Source organism: Nematolebias whitei, chromosome 22 (genome assembly GCF_014905685.2).
Source record: "Nematolebias whitei isolate Nwh7 chromosome 22, NemWhi1, whole genome shotgun sequence".
NCBI classification, from domain to species: domain Eukaryota; kingdom Metazoa; phylum Chordata; class Actinopteri; order Cyprinodontiformes; family Rivulidae; genus Nematolebias; species Nematolebias whitei.
Genome location: NC_056519.1, coordinates 14,033,511 through 14,055,962, shown reverse-complemented (window position 1 = coordinate 14,055,962; position 22,452 = coordinate 14,033,511). Strand labels below are relative to the sequence as shown.

General features: G+C 39.6%; 1 protein-coding gene across 1 annotated transcript in view; it reads right to left on the bottom strand.

Moving 5' to 3' along the window:
• The window catches only part of snd1 (staphylococcal nuclease and tudor domain containing 1), a 205,072-nt gene that overhangs the window by 144,259 nt on the left and 38,361 nt on the right, over positions 1–22,452 (bottom strand). Inside the window, exons 11-13 of the mRNA XM_037696080.1 lie at positions 14,571–14,672; positions 2,903–3,003; positions 1,722–1,832 (exon numbers count right to left, since the gene is read on the bottom strand). Coding sequence (XP_037552008.1) covers positions 1,722–1,832; positions 2,903–3,003; positions 14,571–14,672 — 314 coding nt within the window. The remainder of the gene's footprint in view (positions 1–1,721; positions 1,833–2,902; positions 3,004–14,570; positions 14,673–22,452) is intronic.

The following is a 22,452-nucleotide window of genomic DNA, read 5'->3' as shown; positions in this document are numbered from 1 at the left end:
GCTAATTTTGCAAGAATGGCAAGACTGGCCAAGGAATACCTTTGCATTGCAGCCACAAGTACTCCTTCAGAAAGGGCAGTTAGCCAGAGACTCTGGACAAGCTAGTGTTCTTGGCAAACAATCTTTAGACTCTAACAAATGACAGCGAGATTTTGAATTTGAGTTTGGTAAGTGTTTTCGGTGTGCACTTTTTTACAAGTAAAACACTGCTTTGTTGCTGTTCATTTCTTAAGTGAGAAGTCTGGAAACTGTTATAAGTTAACAGTCTTTTGTTTAAAACATTTGGTTAAAACTACATTTGATATATTTTGCACTGCCACTAGAATAAATAATTTTAATACTTGATTAGTTTTTTTATTTAAAAACTCTCTGGACCTAGTAGTGGAATTTTCTTGATTGAGATTATTTTGGGGTATAGCAGTTTTCAAAATAAATGCTGGTAAAATGACAACCTATGCTTTTTTTTCTTTACTATTGCAAGTTTTGTACCAAAAACACATTGTGATATATATCGTTACTGCCACCCATCACAATAGATACTGTGATATGAATTTTATGCCATATCGCACATCCCTAGTTATGGCTATAAACTTGAGATGATGATTTGACATGATATGTCTTCTGAAGGGAAAGAAAAACAAGGTCTTCAGTAATGATGACTCCTGCTGTTGAGTGCCGTTTAAAAAAGCCGAAAGGGGCCAAATATGATGATGACCTGAAGTCACAGCTGTGGAGTGCCATCATGCCACTAGTGGGTCATTGGAATGGTAACCAGTGCCTCTAAGATACAGCATGTGCACTTATGCAAAAATATACCGTAAAGACGTGCATTTAATAGCCAGAAGGGTCTCTTGAAGGCTGTGGGCCACAGGCTTTGTGCAATTGGAACTAAAAATACAACCAAGGCTTTGAGGAGAAACCTCTCATCTTGTACAGGACCTCACGAGGGACAAAGAGAGAGAGCAGTAAAGAGAGAGACAGAAGAGCGGAAAAAGAAATTAGAAAGAAGACCCAGATGAGCAAGGCCAACGAAGGACAAAACTGAAAACTGCAAAGGTGCAGAAATAAGGACAGGATGTGCAACAAAAGGATAGCAAGAGTAAAATGGAGGGAACAAAGAAGGCAGGTGGCCAGTGACATGGTGTGAAAGAAAGAGTTAATTCTATGGAGGAAAAAAAGGTTGCAGCTGCATCTGCTCTACCTACAGCAAGCAGATCTTAATCTATGGCAGAGTAATAAACCTTGTACTAAATCTCTCCACTGCACCTCCACATAATTATATTCATAGGGCCTGAGTAAAGAGAGCTTCTGATTTAGCGTCTGGTGCCTGGAACAGTGTATGTGTGCTCAAGCATATAAAAAAAAGAAAAGAAACCAGGGAGGGGTGCACCTATGCATGCATGAGTAAATATTTAGGAGCAATAACATGAAACAAAGCAACAGCCTTATAGGTTGTGACTAATGATGATGGCCCTTATAAATTTTAACCAATTACAAGGAAGTATCCTCATCTGCGTGAAAAGAAAGAAAAGCTCAAGGTCATTTGATTCTCCTCCATTTCCCACAAGACAAAAATGTCAAATTCACTTAAAGGATGTGCTTTGGACAGTTCACATGTCTGTGTTTTATGAATTTATAAAAGTTTATAAGTATAAACATTTTAAAGGAGCAAAGGAGGCGTGCAGTTTACTTAAAAAACAAGAAGAGTGAGCGTTCCTCACCGTGCTTCTGCAGCAAGCAGCTCATCGTAGTGGGAGGACCGTTGGTCATCATCCTGTCTGTATCTGATGACTGTGGCGAGGCCTTTACTGACCAGAGCTTCAGCGATGTTACTGGCAACACAAAAAGGATAAGAGAAAAGGGGCAGGGAAAAACAGTTCAGTTGTACTCCCTTTCATAAAAAAAGACAGGCTAAAACAATTCAAACCATTGCCTTTGCTGATGCTTGATTAAATGACTTGGTGATGGTTTGAGCGTTGCATTTTCATTTTCCAGACAGGCAATCAATAATTTTTAATACTGACAAACTTGTTTATGCCATAAAGTTCAGCCAGACTCCATTTCTTCAAAAACTTTGCAGTTCACTGCCAAGTCTCCAATGAGAAAGAGGAAAATTATGGCTCTTACCCCACACCTCAAGACTAAAGTCCAACAAGGTCAAAGCCTCCATGTCTCTGAGGCCTCAGCCCCTTGACTTTAGCATTCATAAGAAGTTTCATCGTTTTCTGGCTGATGTAGTCCAAGTAATGCAGAGTTGTAATTGGATGTTTACAAGTCCAGATACTAACCTCTGTGCAGAAGCACTATAATACAAGACAGTCGGTTTGATGATAAAAAGGGATCTGGGTCTCCATGTACGCCTGCGATGCTGCTTTGTAACTTGTCAGATACAGGGGGGGGAGAAATGAAGACAACCACAGCGTTTAACTGATTTTGTCCCCCTTTTAAAGTAAAAACAGACTTCTAAAGCCTAATTTTCAAGTTGAACAGTATTAAACTCTTCTTTTCAAGTTCTGATTAAATTTGAGCCTCTGAAAAGCATTTATGTCTGTGATCGTGTGTAAAAAATGTCTGAACCTGATAAACCACAGTCCTTCAAAGAAGTGTTTGCAGATAGAAAATAATTGCTTGCCCTGAAGTGACCCTTTTCAACACAAAGCAGCACTTTCAGGTTACTTGATTTGTATGAGTGCACATTTAGAAATGAATGTCCCACATCAAATGGAACCAACTTTGTGTTGCATAGAGAAGTAAAATAAGTCTTTAACGGTATGTTGCTGTTGAACTGTCAATAATTGCTCTATTTGCAGCAAACTTCCATTGAAAGGTAGGGGATGGATGAACATTTTGGCTTAAAAGAATAAAGGGAAAAACGTACACAAAGCTTGCAGCATCTACTTACATTCCACCAATTGCAACTGTGGCACAGGTGCGCTCTGCGAAAGCAGGCGTGCCTTCTCCTGGACCGGTAGCTGCTCTGATGTAGTCCACAGTCACGTTGACCTGAAGGCGGAATAAAAAACGAGTCAACAATAGCAAAAATACACAAAGACAAGTGAGGGAAGAATAAAGGCAGCAGCAGTTATCGTAATAATTAGTGTTGGAGAGTTTTGTCAGTATGTGGGTCCCCTTGTTTGTCCCAGTTCTCAAGGTCACCCCCAGTCAGTGAGAATCACATCAGGCAGCAGTGTAGAACTCCCCAGAGGAGCTGTATTAACACACTGTGGGTGTTTGGGACAATACACACACGGAGCAGTGATAAAACCCAAATGACCCTCCACAGTGCCTTCAACACAGCACCCGAGGGATAGACTCCAACCCACTCACCCTGAAGAATGTTGCCACAGAGTTATGTGCATTTGTGCATATATGCACAGGCATGTGGCGGGGAAAGCCTGCTTTGTGGGCCAGACACATGCAGACGTCGCTAATAGCATGGATGCAGCCGCACCGGTGCGCAAAATCGACAGTTTAAGAGCGACATGTAGACGGTGTCGGACAAGTGTGATGGGAAAGGGGGGGTTGGGGAGGAAATGTGGAATTTGGCTCTGCATCATAGTGCCGGCGCAGTTCAGAGACAATGCAGACAGGCCCATTACAAGGACATGAGAGAGCGGCGGCAGGCTGTCATTAGGTGGACAGGATGAGGACATTGTGAGTTGCGGTAGAGAAGCAGAAGGTTGTAGAGTGTTGTTCAGCACTAAAAGCCATCTGCATTTTCAGAGGAGGAGGGAAATTAAAAAGACACCAGGGGTGCTTTTCATTATGCTAACGTGCCTCTTCGCTTCTCTCACTCACATCTCCGCCTCAACTCTAAGCTCCTCCCAGGAAGGATGTGAAGGGGACATTAGGTAAAATGTAGTGGATTTCCTTTACTCTGAGCATCGAAGAGCATCTTATCTGTTTAGCCCTTGTTATTTAAAGTCCAATTCAGGAATTTGATCATCATCAATGATGTTGGAGGAAGAATGACTTCCAGGACTTTGGAGGAAGAAGGCACAAGTTAAATTAATGGGAAACTCCAGAGAAAACATGGGCTAGTTACAAACTGTACATTTAAAGGCTAAAGGAAGAAAACGGCAAGCTGGAGCTGGAGTTCAACTTAAATTATTTGGGATGGTTTCCTTGGCTTGTTCTAACATACATGACTGATCAACTTGGATTTGCATAACATCTTCTGTTGATGTCCTGGGAGGCTATAATCCCATGAGCCTGTTGATAGGGTGGGGCACCCTGTTTGTATAATGGTAGGGGAAACACTTATATGTTTTAAGAAAATTGGCAGCTGTAGTCACAGGAACAGGAAGTTGCTTGGAGATGGTCTTGTAGCCATTAGCTTTAATTTGGACATCTATAATCTTCTGGGTTCCAGACAGCTTTAAATTTAGCTTTTTCTGGTTCATGTTCAGTGTGGTGCACACAATGATAAAATAAAAAAATAAAAAAATTACTCAGTGGCATGTTTGTTCCCTTTAAATAGGCTAAATGGTGAAAAGATTTAGGTGCTACTGTGACACTAATTATTTAAAATACTTGGAAAAATAATCCTTCTATTCATCAATCTTCTACTCCTTATCCATCATCAGGTTGCAACAGGTCCAAGAAGAAAACCCAGACATCCTCTCCACAGCGATGAGCTCCAGCTTTTGAAAGCCTCCCTTGGGATGTTTTCTAGGCAAGTAGCAAGGGAGAAGACCCCAGGGCAGACCCAGGACTCGCCAGAGGGATTATACAGTATATCCTCTCTGGCCTGGGGATGCCTTGGAATCCCCCAAGAGGAAGAGGACAATTATAATGCAAGGAATTATGCTCACTTGAAGGGTATCAACAAATCCATACCATTTTAGCATAATTTTGTAAAATTTGCATTTTTGTTTAATCTATCACATAAATGTACCATTTCAAAAGAAATTAACTACTCATTCATTGAGGTTTAGGAGTACCAACTAATTTATTCACATCTGTATGGCATATTGAAACTGATAAGAACGGAGCAAAGCAATATAAAATGGGATGAATCCACGGTAGATAATATGGTTAGGATAAGAAAATAACAGGAAAATAGAAAACACAAAAAAGATCTGCAAAGATGATTTAAACCCCATTAGGTGAGGTGAAGACAGATTAGAAACTTTGACCAACAGTGTTAGATTAGAAGGAGGCTTATTTCCCACAAACCATCAGATCTTACGATAAGGCAAATCCATCTATAAGAACCCCCACGGAGGAGAGTGAAACAGAGAGGGGAAGGCAATGGATGGATCAGAAAGTGGAGGAGTGATAAGAACAGCAAGAGAAGTGTGAGGCTAACTGTGTTTGTTCTGCCAAGAAGACATGAAGCATGGGAATATCTGGTTAACTCTGCCAAAGAATCACATCTCCAACATGTTTGTATAAGTACCCAAGTATTTTCTGTTACCTGTCTGGAGATTGCAAATGGATTTAGTGATGTGTAAAGAGGACAAAGAGTGGGGACTTTAAATCCTTGCAAATTGTATGATTTATTCTACAGTGCGGTATGTGAGGATGATGTACACCTCGACTGTTTTATATTTTAAGGTTCACTTCCTAAAACAAGTTTAATTTGAAGTGGTCTTTTCGCTAAGGCACACAACCTGTGCAAAGCCATGATATTAAACAGGTACATGTGCCATGTCGTAATTGAGTAATAATAGTCCAGCATAGGCACAGCATGAGCAGTTTTCCAGACTGGAACACAGCAAAAGGCTGCTTACCCTTAAATGTGTGGGAGGTTAAGGTTTGCTGCAGCTAAAATAAGCAACCGTCTTGTGCACTCGCTATTAAACCAGGTTCTTACAGTTTCTTTTTCTTAGCTATATTTCTAACAAATCACTTTGTGGAAAAAAATAATTTGTGCAGGTCAATTTGGAAGGAAAAGTCAGTATCGTTCTGGAAATTATATGATAGAAGCTTGGGAGATAACTGAGTATAAGGGTTGCACGACTCTCATGATTATATTATTGAGAGAAAAAAAAAACAGAACCTCAAAGGTCTTGTGCCATCTTTAAACCTTAACCAATTCAGACCTGAGGCACCATGTGTGCTGCTTGTGCATGTTGCATCAGGTCTGAACAGGTTAATGAGGCACACAAGAGAGATAAAGTCCTGGTTATTAAGGTAAAACAATACAAAGCTGTGATCACAGTTTAGAAGATGATTGTTGCCATGTGTGTCAGGAAATCAAAGCTGTATATCATTTATTATTATAACAAGTGCAGTTTGGGGTTGGGTTTTAAACTATGGAACATGATGAATCTTGGGTCTACCTGCTTTGCATCTGCTAGAACACAAAACCCAAGCTCTCAGCAAAAAAATAAATAAATAAAAAAGCTCCAACTCTCAAACGCATAAACCATATCGAATATCACACTGCGCACAAGACATTCACGCTCACCAATAAGAGGCAAAAACTCCACGGCTAACAGTGCTACACAAGCAGCTGCATAACAGGAGCCACTTTGAGCATGCGGGATTATCCGAATGTGCTCAACCCTGATAAGTGGCTTAATGCAACATTTCCATTTGACTTTTCTCTGATGAAGCCGAGACCCAGGCGCACAAGAAGCACTACTTATAAAGTTAGCCAAATCAAGCTTTTTGGGATTATGTCACCATACAAGCTCTGCCATTTCAACAGAGATGGGGATGTATATGAGAAAGCCTGAGAGACAAACTAAGAGTGACAGGGAGAAAAAAGGGGAAATTTCTCTACATTTTTTTTTCCCCCTTCTTGTTAAAGGATAATGCAAAAAGAGGCTTTTGAACATCAAGATAAGTAATTTAAACGGTTCCTGAAAATGTGAAATGTCTTAAAACATACTCAAACTTTATTTTAATGACCCAATGTGATCATAAAATGCTCACATCTCACAGTCATTTTAACAAAAATCAAAAATATTTAAGTTCTATCAAAGTGAACCTGATCAAAGAGATTCAGTTACTTGAGTGGCTGTGAAGATCTTTATATCTAAGATCATTCCAGGTAATGCATTATTTCTTTTCTGCCTTTGAGAACTATCAAATCTACATTCTTTAGCAAGAAAATAACTAAAAATTATTTTTAATGAATGTTAAATGTGATGTGATCAAAAGTACGTTTTCTTGGGGAGATGAAAAATCTCAGGTTTAATGGGTGGATAGTAATAGAACATCTCCAATTTAGGAAAATTAAGTTACAATTTTACACTAGCTGAATCTAGTGCAAAATGTTCACATCTTAGAAGGTGGAATAGCAATAGCACTCTCACCATTCCTTTTCACTCTGTACACCTCAGATTTCCAGTATAAAACGGACTCCTGTCATTTGCAGAAATATTCTGATGACTCTGCAGTGGTCGGGTGTATCAGAGATGAACAAGAAGCTGAGTACAGGGAACTGGTGGACCGCTTTGTGGCATGGCGTGGAAACAATCATCTCATCTTGAATGTGAACAAAACAAAGGAGATGATTGTAGATTTCAGGAAAAACAGGAACAGGTCCAACCCTATTTCCATCATGGGAGAAGAAGTGGAGGTGGTGGAGAAGTATAAATACCTTGGGGTTCACCTGGACAACATAATGGACTGGAGTTGCAACAGTAAAGCCGTCTATAAGAAGGGACAGAGCAGACTGTACTTCTTGAGGAAACTCAAGTCCATCAGTGTTTGCACCAAGATACTGCATATCTTCTACAATTCTGTTGTACAGTGTTATCTCTTCTGCCATCATCTGCTGAAGTAGCAGCGCCAGAGCAAGTGACTTCAAAAATGATAAACAAGCTCACAAAGAAGGCTGGCTCAGTTCTGGGGCCTCCTCTAGAAACTTTGGAGATGATTGTACAAAGAAGGATTCTTCATAAAATGAAGAACATTATAGACAACCCTCAGCATCCTCTTCATCAGACTGTCATACAACAACAGCGTCTTCAGTCAGAGGCTTCTTCAGATCTGTTGCAAGACAGACCGCTACAAGAGATCCTTCCTGCCCACAGCCATCAGCATCTATAACAACTCTTTAATGAAACAAGGATGATGAGTTACAACAACATTTAATTTCCCTTTGGGATTAATAAAGTGTTTTTGAATTGAATTAAATATTTGTCATGAAGCCAGCATCACATGCAAACAGAACAAAAGCAGTGTTTGTTTGAGTGGAGAGCCGAATGCATCACTCCACACCAACTCATCTCTATGACGACTTCTGTTGTAGTGATAGATCAACCTACAGGTGCTGGTCATGAAATTAGAATATCAAGAAAAAGTTTATTTCAGTAATTCCATTCAAAAAGTGAAACTTGTATATTATATTCAATCATTACACACAGACCGATATATTTCAAATGTTCATTTCTTTTAATGTTGATGATTTTAACTGACAACTAATGAAAACCCCAAATTCAGTATCTCAGAAAATTAGAATATTGTGAAAAGGTTCAATATTGAAGACACCTGGTGCCACACTCTAATCAGCTAATTAACTCAAAACACTTGCAAAGACCTTTAAATGGTCTCAGTCTAGTTCTGTAGGCTACACAATCATGGGGAAGACTGCTGACTTGACAGTTGTCTAAAAGACAACCACTGACACCTTGCACAAGGAGGGCAACACACAAAAGGCCATTGCTAAAGAAGCTGGCTGTTCACAGAGCTCTGTGTCCAAGCACAATAATAGAGAGGCAAAGGGAAGGAAACAATATGGTAGGAAAAAAGTGTACAAGCAATGGGGGTAACCACACCCTGGACAGGATTATGAAACAAAACCCATTCCAAAATGTGGGGGAGATTCACAAAGAGTGGAATGCAGCTGGAGTCAGAGCTTCAAGAATCACCACGTACAGACGTATGCAAGACGAGAGTTTCAGCTGTCACATTCCTTATGTCAAGCCACTTGAACAAGAGAGTGTCAGAAATGTCTCGCCTGGGCTAAAGACAAAAAGGACTGGACTGCTGTTGAGTGGTCCAAAGTTATGTTCTCTGATTAAAGTAAATGTTGCATTTCCTTTGGAAATCAAGGTCCCAGAGTCTGGAGGAAGAGAGGAGGGGCACAGAATGCACATTGTTTGAGGTCCAGTGTCAAGTTTCCACGGTCAGTGATGGTTTGGGGTGCCATGTCATCTGCTGGTGTTGGTCCACTGTGTTTTCCGAGGTCCAAGGTCAACGCAGCCGTCTACCAGGAAGTTTTAGAGCACTTCCTGCTGCTGACCAACTTTATGGAGATGCAGATTTCATTTTCCAACAGGACTATCTGCACACAATGCCAAAGTTACCAGTATTTGGTTTAAGGACCATGGTATCCCTTTTCTTAATTGGCCAGCAAACTCGCCTGACCTTAACCTCATAGAAAATCGATGGGATATTGTGAAGAGGAAGATGTGATACACCAGACCCAACAATTCAGAAGAGCTGAAGGCAATATCAGAGCAACATGGGCTTTCATAACACCTGAGTAGTGCCACAGACTGATCGACTCCATGCAACGCCACATTGTTGCAGTAATCCAGGCAAAAGGAGCCCCAACTAAGTACTGAGTGCTGTACATGCTCATACTTTTCATGTTCATACTTTTCAGTTGGCCAACATGTCTAAAAATCCTTTTTTTTTTATTGTTCTTATGTAATATTCTAATTTTCTGATATACTGAATTTAGCATTTTCATTAGTTGTCAGTTATAATCATCAACATTAAAAGAAATGAACATTTGAAATATATCAGTATGTGTGCAATGAATGAATATTATATACAGGTTTCACTTTTTGCATGGAATTACTGAAATAAATCAACTTTTTCGTGATATCTAATTTTATGACCAGCACCTGTAAACCCCCCAGTTTCACCTCGTTTCATACATTGCACAACTTTGCATAAGAGGCATCATGTAAAAGAATGTTACAGAAAGTAACATTTCTTCTTCTCCTCAAAAAAGGTCAAAACCAGAAAATTTTTATGTATGAAGTTATGCATCCAAGGTAAAAAAAAATTGTTTGTGTTAGCATCCTATATGAAAAAAGGGGAGCCATCTTAAATATAAATAACTGATCCACTAATGCTTACTGCTCTAAATCTGTCTCCACAGAGCTTTTGGCTCTGACACAAAATGACAGTACAGTTAAGTGGGTCGACTAAACTCCTATCCTTGCTGAAGTGCAACATGCATGTGTACACTAGAGCGTATACCTGCATTCAATCTGACAACCTAACTAGGTCAAGGTAGTGCAGATTATTAAAACAGATTTGGTGGTTAAGTTCTGAACACACAAACATTCACCAATACAGATCCTGTTAGTTTATCTGAACTAAATCAGTCTTGTTGCCAAGGCAGCTAAAGCCTGCTGCTTTTTTAGGCTTCTGTAATTATTTTCAAAAATGATACATGGCGACAGAAGATTTACCTCCGAGTTCTAGCCTTGTATCTTGGCAACGATAAAGAAATGGGAGTGAAGCAACTTTCCAAATCTCTTCTGCTATTGATTTTGCAGCATGAGAAGGGAGGAAGCTGTGCTGCTGGAGAAGCCCTTTACTCCAACCTAACTTGCTTTAGAGGCATTAAGTGCACATTTAGACGATTAAGGGTCAATATTAACTAAATGAGGTGCAAAGTATTGGTATATTTTATATATACAGTTCTGTGCACAAGACTTCAACAATTTAGATTGTGTCATACTTGAAAAAGCTTTTCTGACTCATCAAAGATGTATTTAAAAAAGTACTATATTCACTTATAATAAAATGTTTTTTCCTACTAGATTACAACACAGAGTGTATAGTTTTATTTTCTTAAAGAAGAAACAAAAGTAGTATCATGAAAAAATAAGTTGTAATAAAGTTGTGTGCTTTCTGAACCCAACCATCACATAAAATAATCTCTTACTTTGACTTAGAAGATTATAGTTATGGTATTTGGTTGTTCTGTCTCCTAAAATATTTGTTGTTTGACACATAAGAGGAGACAGGGGTAGTTTATTCACTCGTTGCACGAGATGGAAAATTGAACCATGTGCAGAGTGGATTATTAAATATGTAAAAGAATAAACACCATTTGAAAAGTATTTTTCCAACACTAAACTAGAATTTTTAACCTATAATATCTTGTGTACTTGATATGATTAAATCTCTTTGATAGCGTGTGCTTTGATTTTTCAGATATATTTTGTGTTCAAAATTTTCAGGCAGTATGTATTGACAAAGATAATGTAATGAGATTTTGAAAAAATACTTAAAAAAGTGAATGAGTGTTGCTACAACAATGACGATTTAACTTGGGTATTCAACACAACTGCTCAGTGGGCGCAGTTTCTGGAAGCCAGCAGCTCAGGGGCTGGACATCCAGCAATAAGTATTACAATGATCTGTTCCCTTTTAAATTTGTTTTATTGCATTGAATCATAAATGCAATAAACAGAACCCAAAAACCAAACCCAAACCACAGAACCCAAAAAACTTTTTATTTTTTTTATGAACTCATTGGTGGGCTGGACTGAAGTCACTCGCGGGTCAGAAGTGGCTGGAATAGCCCTGGTATGAAGTGAGTTTTAAAAGAATTACGTGCTGTATATCCCTCCTGTTGTCCTTGGGTCAAAATGGCCCCTAAGGTCTTTGGAGTTATTCTGACCCAATGGAAGCAGGAAGGATAAATTTCAATTATACTTAAAAGGGTGAAAGTTTGTTTTGTGCTCTGTTGCATTAAGATAAAATTATCTTCAAAACCACCTTGATTTCAGGGGCTGAAACGGGGTAGAGGAAGGGCAGCCAACCTGGGACCACAAAGTTGCGGTTCAACTCCCCAGCCATTTCCACGTCGTGGTGTCCCTGAGCAAGACGCCTAATCCCCAATTGCTCCCCTGGTGCTTGCATAGCTGCCCACTGCTCGATCTGGGTGTATCTCAGGTGTGATGGGTTAAATGCAGAGAATTTCACCATTGTATGGGAACATACAATGATGGCAACACATAGAACTTTACTTTTTACTTTACTTGATTTCAATATGACTGGGTTATTCCAAATAAATTTCAATATAACATGCAAAGAGTGTCACTAAGGTCGTTTTCACACCTGATAGTCCGGTAGACTCGGCTCGATTGGGGACCAAAATTCGGAACATTTGTTTACATTTTCAGCTGGTGCGGTTCACATTCACACTGCTTTGAGTCCATCGAGCCAACCTGTTCCCCACCTCGCCTGTGGGGGCGCTGCACCAAGAACTACTGAAGGAAACGACACAAAAACCTCTGAAGACGACACTTCTTCTGGAAATAAAAACAAAAATGGAGTGGCGTCGAATTGTAGTGGTTTTAGGATTTCTGTTTTGTTTGTGGCTCATGTGCCAAACAAACATTTTTCAATAATGGACTCGGCATGAGTGGAAGATGAGGCAGAAGACCATGGAGAATGTTGTTTTTCACACAAGGTGGCTCCATATGAGGTACAAGAAATGTACGTTTGTTTTGGTTGTATTACACAAAATGTCCTGCGCTGTAGTCCACTTCCTGCTTTTGGAGCGGTCTCCAGTCCGCTTGCATTCACACTGCATTCGAACCACGCTAGAGTTCACTTCAACCGAATAGAGACCTAGGTATTTAGGTGGACCAGAGTTCACTTTTTTGATCCACATCCGAGTTCGACTGCGAATTCACACCTCTCCAAACAAACCGGACTTTCTAGCCAAACGGAGTAGAGTTCGATTAAAGCAAACTAAACAGGGCTGGTGTAAATGCACCCCAACTCACACCGGTGAAAACAGACTTGGCAAATTGACTCAGAAAATTTAAAGAACTATTTGCTTACAATGCAAACAACCATGCACTTCCTCTTCAATAAACAGAACAAACAATGATTTGCCTGAGGCTTACGTACAACACGGGTTCACATTTCAAACAGAAATACTGAGACACCAGTCTGCATAAACTGGAGGTAATGCATCAGATACCAAGAGCTTACGGTACATGCATGAATATCTGAATCTAATGACTATATAAAGAAGCAACTCCATCTGCAAGTCTTTGAACCACTAATTGTACGTGAAGGGAGTTTATATGCATGATCAGCTGTATGTTAAGTCTACATTAAAATGCAGATCCACACACTATGCACATACAAGCCGTTACATTTTAAGATGGGCGTAAAACGTAACTAACAAGTATTTAACACTCATTAGATGTTATGGCGCGAGGCCTACAAACACATTGTCAGACTATTGGCAAGTCTTTTCACACCTAAGCAAGGCTACAGTGTCTCCATTTTCATTCCACACACACTCATTACGTCTAAACACAAACATCACAGACATACAGCACAATCATTGCTTCCGCATCACTTGTCGAAAGCCAGCTTAAGGCTGATATTTTTGTCATTAAAAAGACATTAATGAGGACAATTAAAATGACTGTGATAAGAGACTAGGACGGGGATTTGAATCTCACTCCCATACAGAGCGCCAGAAGGAACACTGTTGGCTTTTTGACTTTGAGTGGGCGCATGTTTTGGTTTTAACAGGCTGTGGTGCATTTTTGTGTTTGTTTCTACCCAGCTGTACAGTTATGAAAGTGGATTTGTGAATCGGTTGCTGCATCTACCATAGGTGTTATGGACTTCAGTTATCTGAACAGCAGTCTGGTATGTTCAGTCCAAATGAAGGGGTTAAAGCTTGATATGTTCAAACTTTGAATCACAAAATCTTACTTGCAAAACAGAACGGAATAAATGAGGTTTTTATTTGTGTTGCTGGTGTGATTTTAAGTAGTTCTACTGTTTTGGCACTTTTCCATCATCTGCACTTTGTATTTCTATGTAAATTAGAGCAACTTATTCCATTATGGTCCCATTACAACGTGACCCTCTGAATCTGGCAGAATTCAAAACAAAATAAAAATAAAATAACACGCCGTTACTGAGACTGGAAGATGCAAAAATGACACTAAAGAGATTGTCGAAACTCAACCTACTGTGCCGAAATGCTTCCCATTTCCAGAAAAGTTTGTTCAAAAGAAAATCGCACCAATACTTATTTGCTATATTCTTACTGTGAGGTTTTCATAATATTTTTACTTATTTTAGATCAAATTTAGATGTGTTTTTTTCCCAGCATAATGCAGTTAAATTAATCAACTTGCATTCATCCGTTGATCCATTAAAATTCAAAACAAAGTAAGATGCAATGTTGAAGTCCTGCTGTGCGTCTTGAGCACCGTTTAACGGTGCTGGGTTCTACTGGGTCAGAAGAGAGTAAATCATAGACGGCCCCCAGGTGTACAAACCCAGTAGATCAATAGACATAAGAGGGGGAAATCAACACTGCTTGTTTAAAGGGTGAATCCGGGCTAACACCAAGCCCTGGGGTACCTTGAATGAGTACTTAGTATTCAAACTGAGGCGCAGAGGGAAATAGATATTCAGCTCCAAAATGCAATTGTCTACCAAAAGAAACAGGGAGAGGTGCGTGGAGTGTTTACACATCCCCATGCAGAAGTATTCCTTAATTCAAGGAAGGTGATTAGAGTAAATCATACCGATTCACATAATGGGACGCGCACAGAGCGGAAAAATGGTGGCTTTTAAGATCCATCAGTGGTTCTTACCTTTTTACCGATGAGCTTCTTCCTTAGGAACTCACGGGCCTCAAACATGTAGGGGATGTCATAGAGAGGGCGGAATCGTTTATCTTTGTCCTTGTTCTTCTCCTGAATACAGATGGAGGTGCCATGGTGGAGGAATCGGGGAGAAGGGTCAGCAGGAGGAAGATTGCGGGGAGAAGCAGAAAAAAAAAATGGAGGGAGAACGTTAGTCACTTTACAAAAATAAGGTTAAATCATCAATGTCCAGAGGACCAGATGGAACTTTTTTGGATTTTTCTACCTGGATTATTGAGCATGCATCAGGATAAGGTTAAATCACATTATTTCAAAAGTTTGTGGTTAAACGTATCTGCTGTAAAGGCATTTCTCTGAAAAACATGCCATTAATGTATATTTTTTATGACTACCCCACCACTAGGGCTTTGTCTGTTTTGCTTTGATCTGAAGGAAGACCAGGTGATTATTAAAAAGACACACCTGTGCCCAATATGGTCTTATCCATTTAAGATCTGCTCCTGCCGGCTGCTCTGGTGGCTCCCTGGGCAGATGGGAGTTTACCTTGGTCGTGTACAGATCTGGCTTGTGTTGTTTCGCACATATGTTGATTTGATCACACAAGCTTTACTATACTGGTGGACTGATGTCATGCTTTTCAGCTTTCCTTTCAAATAACTGGCCATGTCATGTCTCTTATTTTTACAGTTTTTGAGCCAGAATGGTGGCTTGTCAGGGATGTAACCACTTTAAACACACACAAAAATACATATGGTCACATTTAAGTGATCTTTAAATCATCTAACATGATCCTTTTTGTTATTCCGTTGCCGTTTGGATACTTAAATTGGTGAAATGTAAAAAATAAATTAAAATTTAAAGCTTTACACGCACCACATGCACATTCCATCTTCAAAAACAGAAATACAACTTCTTTCACTAAGAGGAAAATACCAAGAAATGGAATGTATTTGCTTTTCTCAAAAGAAGGTTGAGCTTTTTTGTTGCTTTTAAAGCAAATAAACAAATACCCAGAGTGACAGGTGCTTTTCTTGCTGGGGAATGTTTAAAATATAATGTCTACAACTGACAATATTGTTGGGAAATAAACAAGCTCTTACAGGAGAAATACAGCTAGGAATGATAATACCGGTGTGTTCGCCACCTCCGGCCCCACCACTTTCCTCCCCGAGCGTCATGATTATCTGTCGTACAAACAGTCCTCAAAATGAGCACACAGGCTCAGATTAATTCCTCATTTACTCTTCTTCTTAATGGTTTCCATTCATTTTTAATGACTCCATAGTTGTTCAGAGCTGCCAGGTGTGGTGCACAGCTGAGCAGATAGATGTTAAGAAAAGACAAGTGAGGACAAAAGGTTGTTAGGATGCATAGAAGTTTATGGCTCCGTTAAGGTCAAGATAGATTTTGTGGGAGAAACTAAAAAAATAAAAAAAATAAAAAAAGCTTTTAGTTGAAGGAATCTTTTGTTCCTTTTTTTTAATCGACTCTAGTCACATCAAATCTATCAAATATATATATTTTTTTGTATTGACCTTTGTTGGACTTTATAACCTTAATAGGTTTTCAGTCTCTTGTCTTATTGGGTCACTTCCTTCTTGTTTTCTTTCACCAGTAGAGTCAGCAAAATGTTAAATCTCACATATTCCCAGTGGAAATCCCTCATCCCCATTTCATCTCTACCAATTCAGTTGTGATGATATGAAGGAAGGATTTAACACTTTCTTTCTAGTATGAAACTGTTTCTTTGGTTTAAATGCTTCTTTCACATTAACTGACAAATCCTAAATGTTAATTATTTTGCTTTCACAATCTAAAATCTACTCCTGCAAACGTTTCATTAAGATTCTGATCAACAAAATGACAACAGAACAACTCCCACAAAAAAAAGTAAAGAACAAACCGAGGAGAAGAGGGGAAAATGATTTCTCACTAATAGGCTGTGGAAAGGCAACCATGTCACTGCGGGAAAAGAGTGTAAATGTCAGCACTGTATGCCAATTAGACACAAGGAGTGGAGAAGCAGACAAAAGGTACCACTAGTGCATCTTTTAGAAATCTTGCCTTTACAATGTGCACAAGCTTGAAAGTGACAGAAACAAGGATTAAAAATAAAATGGACAAGTAGTTAGTAACTGAAGCAGATCATTGTTCGTAATGAAATGCTGTGCATTGCTGCTTAACTGCAACTCAAACCATTCAAAAATTAAAGCCCCACCATTCCTTAATGGACTGCATACAGTAGTCTCACTTATCGTGCGGGTTACGTTCCAGACACCCCCGCGATAGGTGAAAATCCGCAAAGTAGGAACGTTATATTTATTTTAGTATTTATATACATATATCCCTATATATCATCCTTCTTAATATAGCGAGCATTGCACTGGGTAAAAGCTCAAGGCGGCGAGGTCCAACAGTGACGGTGGGGGCACGCCCAGAGCGCCGACACGTTGCCTGCATGGAGACCTCCGCCCTCCTTCCCCCGCTGGACAGGTCTCTTCCATTGGTCCCAGGGAGGCAAGCGAAAGAGCATGGGCAGCATGGAGGAAGGTCTCCAATGGCAGCCAAGCCCCACAAGCACTGCGGGCTTGACGGGAGAAGGCACCCCCCGGACGCTCTCCTGGAGGTGTGTGGACGGGGATGGAAAGAGGGTACGGAGGGTATGAAGAGCCATATGGACGCAGGAGGTACAGTCATGAGACAGGAACTGAGCTGCCCAGTCCTCAGCGTTGATCCCGTAATGGCAGCCAACAGCCGCATGGGTTCTCCCTTCCTTTAACATGTCGAGAAGTTCCACTTTCTCTTTTATGGTAAGCATCTTTCTCTGGTGCTTGTGTTCTCTACCTGACACTTTAGAAGGTGCAGAACGTTTGGGTGGCATCGTAGGGCTTGAAATAAATTTCAAAAAAAGAGCACAGCGAGGAGGGGGTGGGGGGTAGTGAAAGGCGTTCAGGTTCTTCCATATCAACTTTTAGCTCAGTATTTATTAAATGGACTGAATTAGTCACTTTAGGTCATTTTCACACCAGATAGTCCGGTAGACTCGGTTTGGTTCGGGACCAATATTCATGACATTTTATTTACATTTGAGCTGGTGCGTTTGCATTCACACTGCACTGTGCAGTCGAGTTAACCTGTTCCCCCGCTCGCCTGTGGGGGCGCTGCACCAAAAACTACTGAAAGAAACGACACAAAAACCTCTGAAAACACTTCTTCTGTAAATAAAAATAAAAACGAAGTGGCATCAAGTTTTAGCAGTTTTAGGAGTTATATTTTGTCATTTTCAAAAATGTACTTAGCATGAGCAGAAGATGAGACAGAAGACCATGGAGAATATTGTTTTTCCACACAAGGCAGCTGACGGCTCCATATAAGGTAAGAGAAATGCGTGTTTGTTTGTCCTGCGGAGCGGGGCTCGGTCTGTTTACATTCACACTGCACTCGAACCACGCTGGAGTTCACTTTTACCGGACCGAGACCTAGGTTTTAGCCCGGGCCAGAGTTTGCCTTTTTGTTCCGTGACAGAGTTCGAAGGCACGTTCACACCTCCCTAAACAAACCGGACTTTCTAGGAAAACGAGCTAGAGTTCGATTAAAGCGGACTAAACAGGGCTGGTGTGAATGCACCCTTAGTGTTGGCTACGGTCTATTAGGAGCCTCTTGAATGGGCTGACTCCAATGGTTGTTCAGTTGCTGAGATACAGCCAATTACCGGTATTTGAGTTTCGTTAAAATTCACCCACTGGTTCACGAGATATTATGCTAACATGACAGAAACACACTCATCAACAGTCACGGGCAAAAATATTATCGTCTGCATTTGCCTTTTGGCAGCAGGTGACAAGCGTGATTCATTTTTAACCAATCAAAGACCAGGCTTCTCTGTGCGGATGACTAAATGAAAAAAATACTACGACAAGTCTAATTATTCGACTACAAAGCTGTATTCAGCCTAATTTTACAGATAAAATGACAACATCGGCTACATTTAATTACTCCAACCAGACAAACTCGGCACACATCATCCATAAAGTGAGATTATACAGCTGCAGTGAGGTTACAGATAGAGACTCGCTGCTGTGTCTCAGTCGTAACCCAATCACAACAGTTGGCACTCACTATCCTCAGGGGGAGTTTTGTTCTATTTGGGGTGAATTCCCTTCGTTCTAAATTACCAGCTAAAGATCAGGAATGGTTTTTGACTACTGCAGAGGCATGGTGCATACAGGATTGTACAGTGTCGCAGGGCTGCAGGCTCTGAGCTGCAAATGTGTGGCTGCGACTGCTGGAAGCGTTTTCAACTTCTGGAACATCAAGAGTGAAATCATGACTCAGGAGAACGTCGTAATTTCTGATGAGGGGAGGGAGTGTACAGTAGAAGACCCCAGTGTTGCATTCAGCTGATTGTGTTTAACCACTCTTTTGGAGAGGGGGGAAAAAAATCACTGCTGTATTCATGCGTCTCAGACAAAGAGGACATGTTTATATTTTATAACTAAAAGCTCTGGGAGTCTTAGACAAACTGTCAGTGTTTACTATTGCGTGCCTAACAACAGAACGTCTATGCACGAACATTAAATGGTTTCAGAGCATTGGGGCAGAGAGTAAAACAGCACAAGAAAGATAGAGACTTCTCAAACGTAGACCACTGAGAATCCCACCAGTTAAAGTTTAAACTATAAATCATTTTACAAAACAACAACAAGATTTATTCCCTTAGCTCCTCGTTAAAGTGGCCTGAACTGATCCACCAATGAAGCAAAACTAAACTGCTTTTCAAAGTAAAATTGTCTGCAGTAATTTAAAAATGATCTACCTCAATCATGCTCAACTAGAAGCGTACAGCAGGTGTCAGGGCTGACGTGAACATCCGTGTCATTAATAAGGGTATTAAACACAATGTCAGCTAAAACAACATTTGCTGCCTCAAGAGAGCTTCAATCTACAAATTGTGTGCAATGTTGTGGATTTAATTTAGAGACGAGACTCTGATGTTCCCCTAAATACAGCAATGTCTGATGGGATGATGCTTTACTAATGAAACTGATCCAGAATACTATGGAGCTTTGTGAAAGAAGGCTTTTTTTTTTTTTGCAAAAACAAATACTTCTGATAAAACGATCATTCCATGATTTGTTCTTTTTAGTATAAGTAATACCATTTAGAAATACAAAAGTATCACTTGTACTAATCAGATCTGTTATGTATGCCATCTCTTGTTGGTACAACCAGTCAGCAATGGAGCAGATAAACCAGGTTGATATGAGATTTTAACAGCATGATAACCTGAAATATACCACGGTCTCATGGCGTTACAACTGCAAACAGCACATTACACGCTAGTTGACAAATTATATTGTAATAGCAGTTTATAGACACTGCCCAGATAAACGAAGACATTGTATAATATTTGACCTTGAATTGTGACCCCAACCTTGGAGTTAGGGTGATGAAAAGTATGTGGCACTCTGTCTAGCGATAAGGGATGAGGCTCATTGAGATTAACCTGTATAAATAAAGGTTGAATGAATGTGTTTAAAGTTTTGTTAAATTATCTTTAGTGGATCAGACGTTATGGGCGAGACAAGAGAAAGTTTACGGACAGACGGAGACTATACCACAACAAATCTGTCTTTGACGGGCGTATAAAAGGTAAAACATGATTATATATTTGTATATGACAAGAAAAGCAAATGCCATTATTACTGCTGACTAACTGTTATTACATATTAATCTTCAATTTGTTTAGTTATATTTTTTATGCACAGATGAATAAGAAAAGTGCATCTAATCAAACAAATAAACAGTCATTTGTGTCAGCTGGACGGTTTCTTTTTCTTTTTTTTATGCCTAGACATTTGTCCTTCATCCAAAGGACTTCCTCAATCTGAGAAGCCACCAAACAAAGCTGGTTCCAACAAAAAGCATACTCCATAATGGGAAAAAAACAGTTCGCTGGTGCTAAGATGGCCTCTGGGGCCCACCCTCTCCCCATCAACTCCTTTGATACAGTCATGCCAAAGTGGTGTTTGTGGGAACCAGTTTTGTTTGGTGGCTTCTCAGATTGAAGAAGTCCTTTGGATAAAGGATGAAACGTCTCAGCACAACAACAACAAAAAAAGAAACCGTCCAGATGACCTAACTGGACATTGTTGGATTTTATACCTGGATTATTGAGCATGAACTTTGGTGATTTGTGTCAGCTGTTCCCAGCACTCCGGACAGTATTTTAACCCAATTTGTGATTAGTCTTTATATTTTTAACATTTATTTACAGTGGTGTTGTGGTAGATCAGTGGTTAAGTGCCCTGTAATCCTGGGGCTGCTGGTTCGAGCCCAGGTTGTGTCAGGAAGAGCATTCGGCATTAAACAATTGCTAAGTTCTCATGTAAGTTCACTCTGCGAGCTCACCCGTTGTAGAACAACCCCTCTAGAAGGGAGCAGCCGAAAGAACATTTATTTACAGTGTTATTTAAGATTAAGACTAACTGTTTGAATTTAATTATGATGTGCTTTAGTTATGTGCTGTTCACTTCAGGAGCTGAAGTTTCCTGCACTAATGTTTAGCCCACCTAGCCTGTGTGTTTCATAAAAATTAGGTAAACTTCACTTTTAAATGACATTAGAAGAAAAAGGCTGTTGTCTTCCTTTATTCATTCATTCAACCTTTATCAGCTCTACAAGTGGCAAATTGAACTTTTACACCTTTTTTTTATAGTTCTAAATTGTATTTGTTGCACAGAATATTACTACTACTCCGCCACCCTTATTTAAAAAGTAACATTGAGAGCCTGACAAGCTGGTGTTAGTTCAATAACTGAGCCTATTTCACCAGCTAACATGCTAATAACTCTTGTAGATTGTTGCGAATGTTCGTTTCAAAACTACGTTATCTTATCCACATTATAATGGCGTTTAAACTAACAGTAAGGAGGAACTGTTTTTGTGGTTCAGGCACCGACTTTTAACACATTTTTCACATAGCATTTAAAATATGTCATAAATACTCATTGCTTATGTGTATATTCTGCAAGATTCTACTCACTGTCCATCTTAAAATCCTGCATCAGATAATGCAGGTACATTATCCTCTCATGCACTCACAAACAAAAGAACAAGCCAAGTTTTTGCTACTGAACTAGAAAAAATGGAAAATGCTGCCAAAAAGTATACGCTCAGTGGTGAAGGAAGAAGCAGGAGCTACCAATCCAACTCATCTTGCCAATAGCATGCAAATGAATCACAAGATGGGCAACCGTCCACCATGGTCATCCTTCTCCAAAGCCTAACATTCAGGGAAGTTTTGCCAAGCAGGAGAGATGCTCCATGCAACAATGTGGCAGTTTAAACGTGTCATTATTATTTTAATTTAAAAATATACATTTATAAGATTTGGACATGTATTCCAATGTAGCTTTGGGAAAAGAAAAAAAAATACAGAAATGTGTGCAACTTCCTGAAATTCTATCAGTAAACTTGATTTTTATCCCCTTAAATTGTGCATTTAATATCGACATTGATCTGAACTTGACTGACATACAGTACCCCTCCATTAATATTAACATTGTTTATAATTAGTTTAATAGCATTTATAATTGATGCTGAATGCAATCAAATTTCCAAATACTATTAGCCTTTTTTTTCTTCTTTATTTTATCATTTCCTCACCTGTTTAAACATTTAATGGTTTGACTTTGCAAATGCAAACCAGAATACACCCTCAAATCTACATGTTCATATTATTCTGTAAAAACTGTTCAAACTATGTTAAATGTATATTCAAAAAATGTTTTGTGACAACAACTTGCTGATGGTTTTATATCTAAGCTTTGAAGGCCCGGTGGATTTGATATATTTAAATTTGCATTTA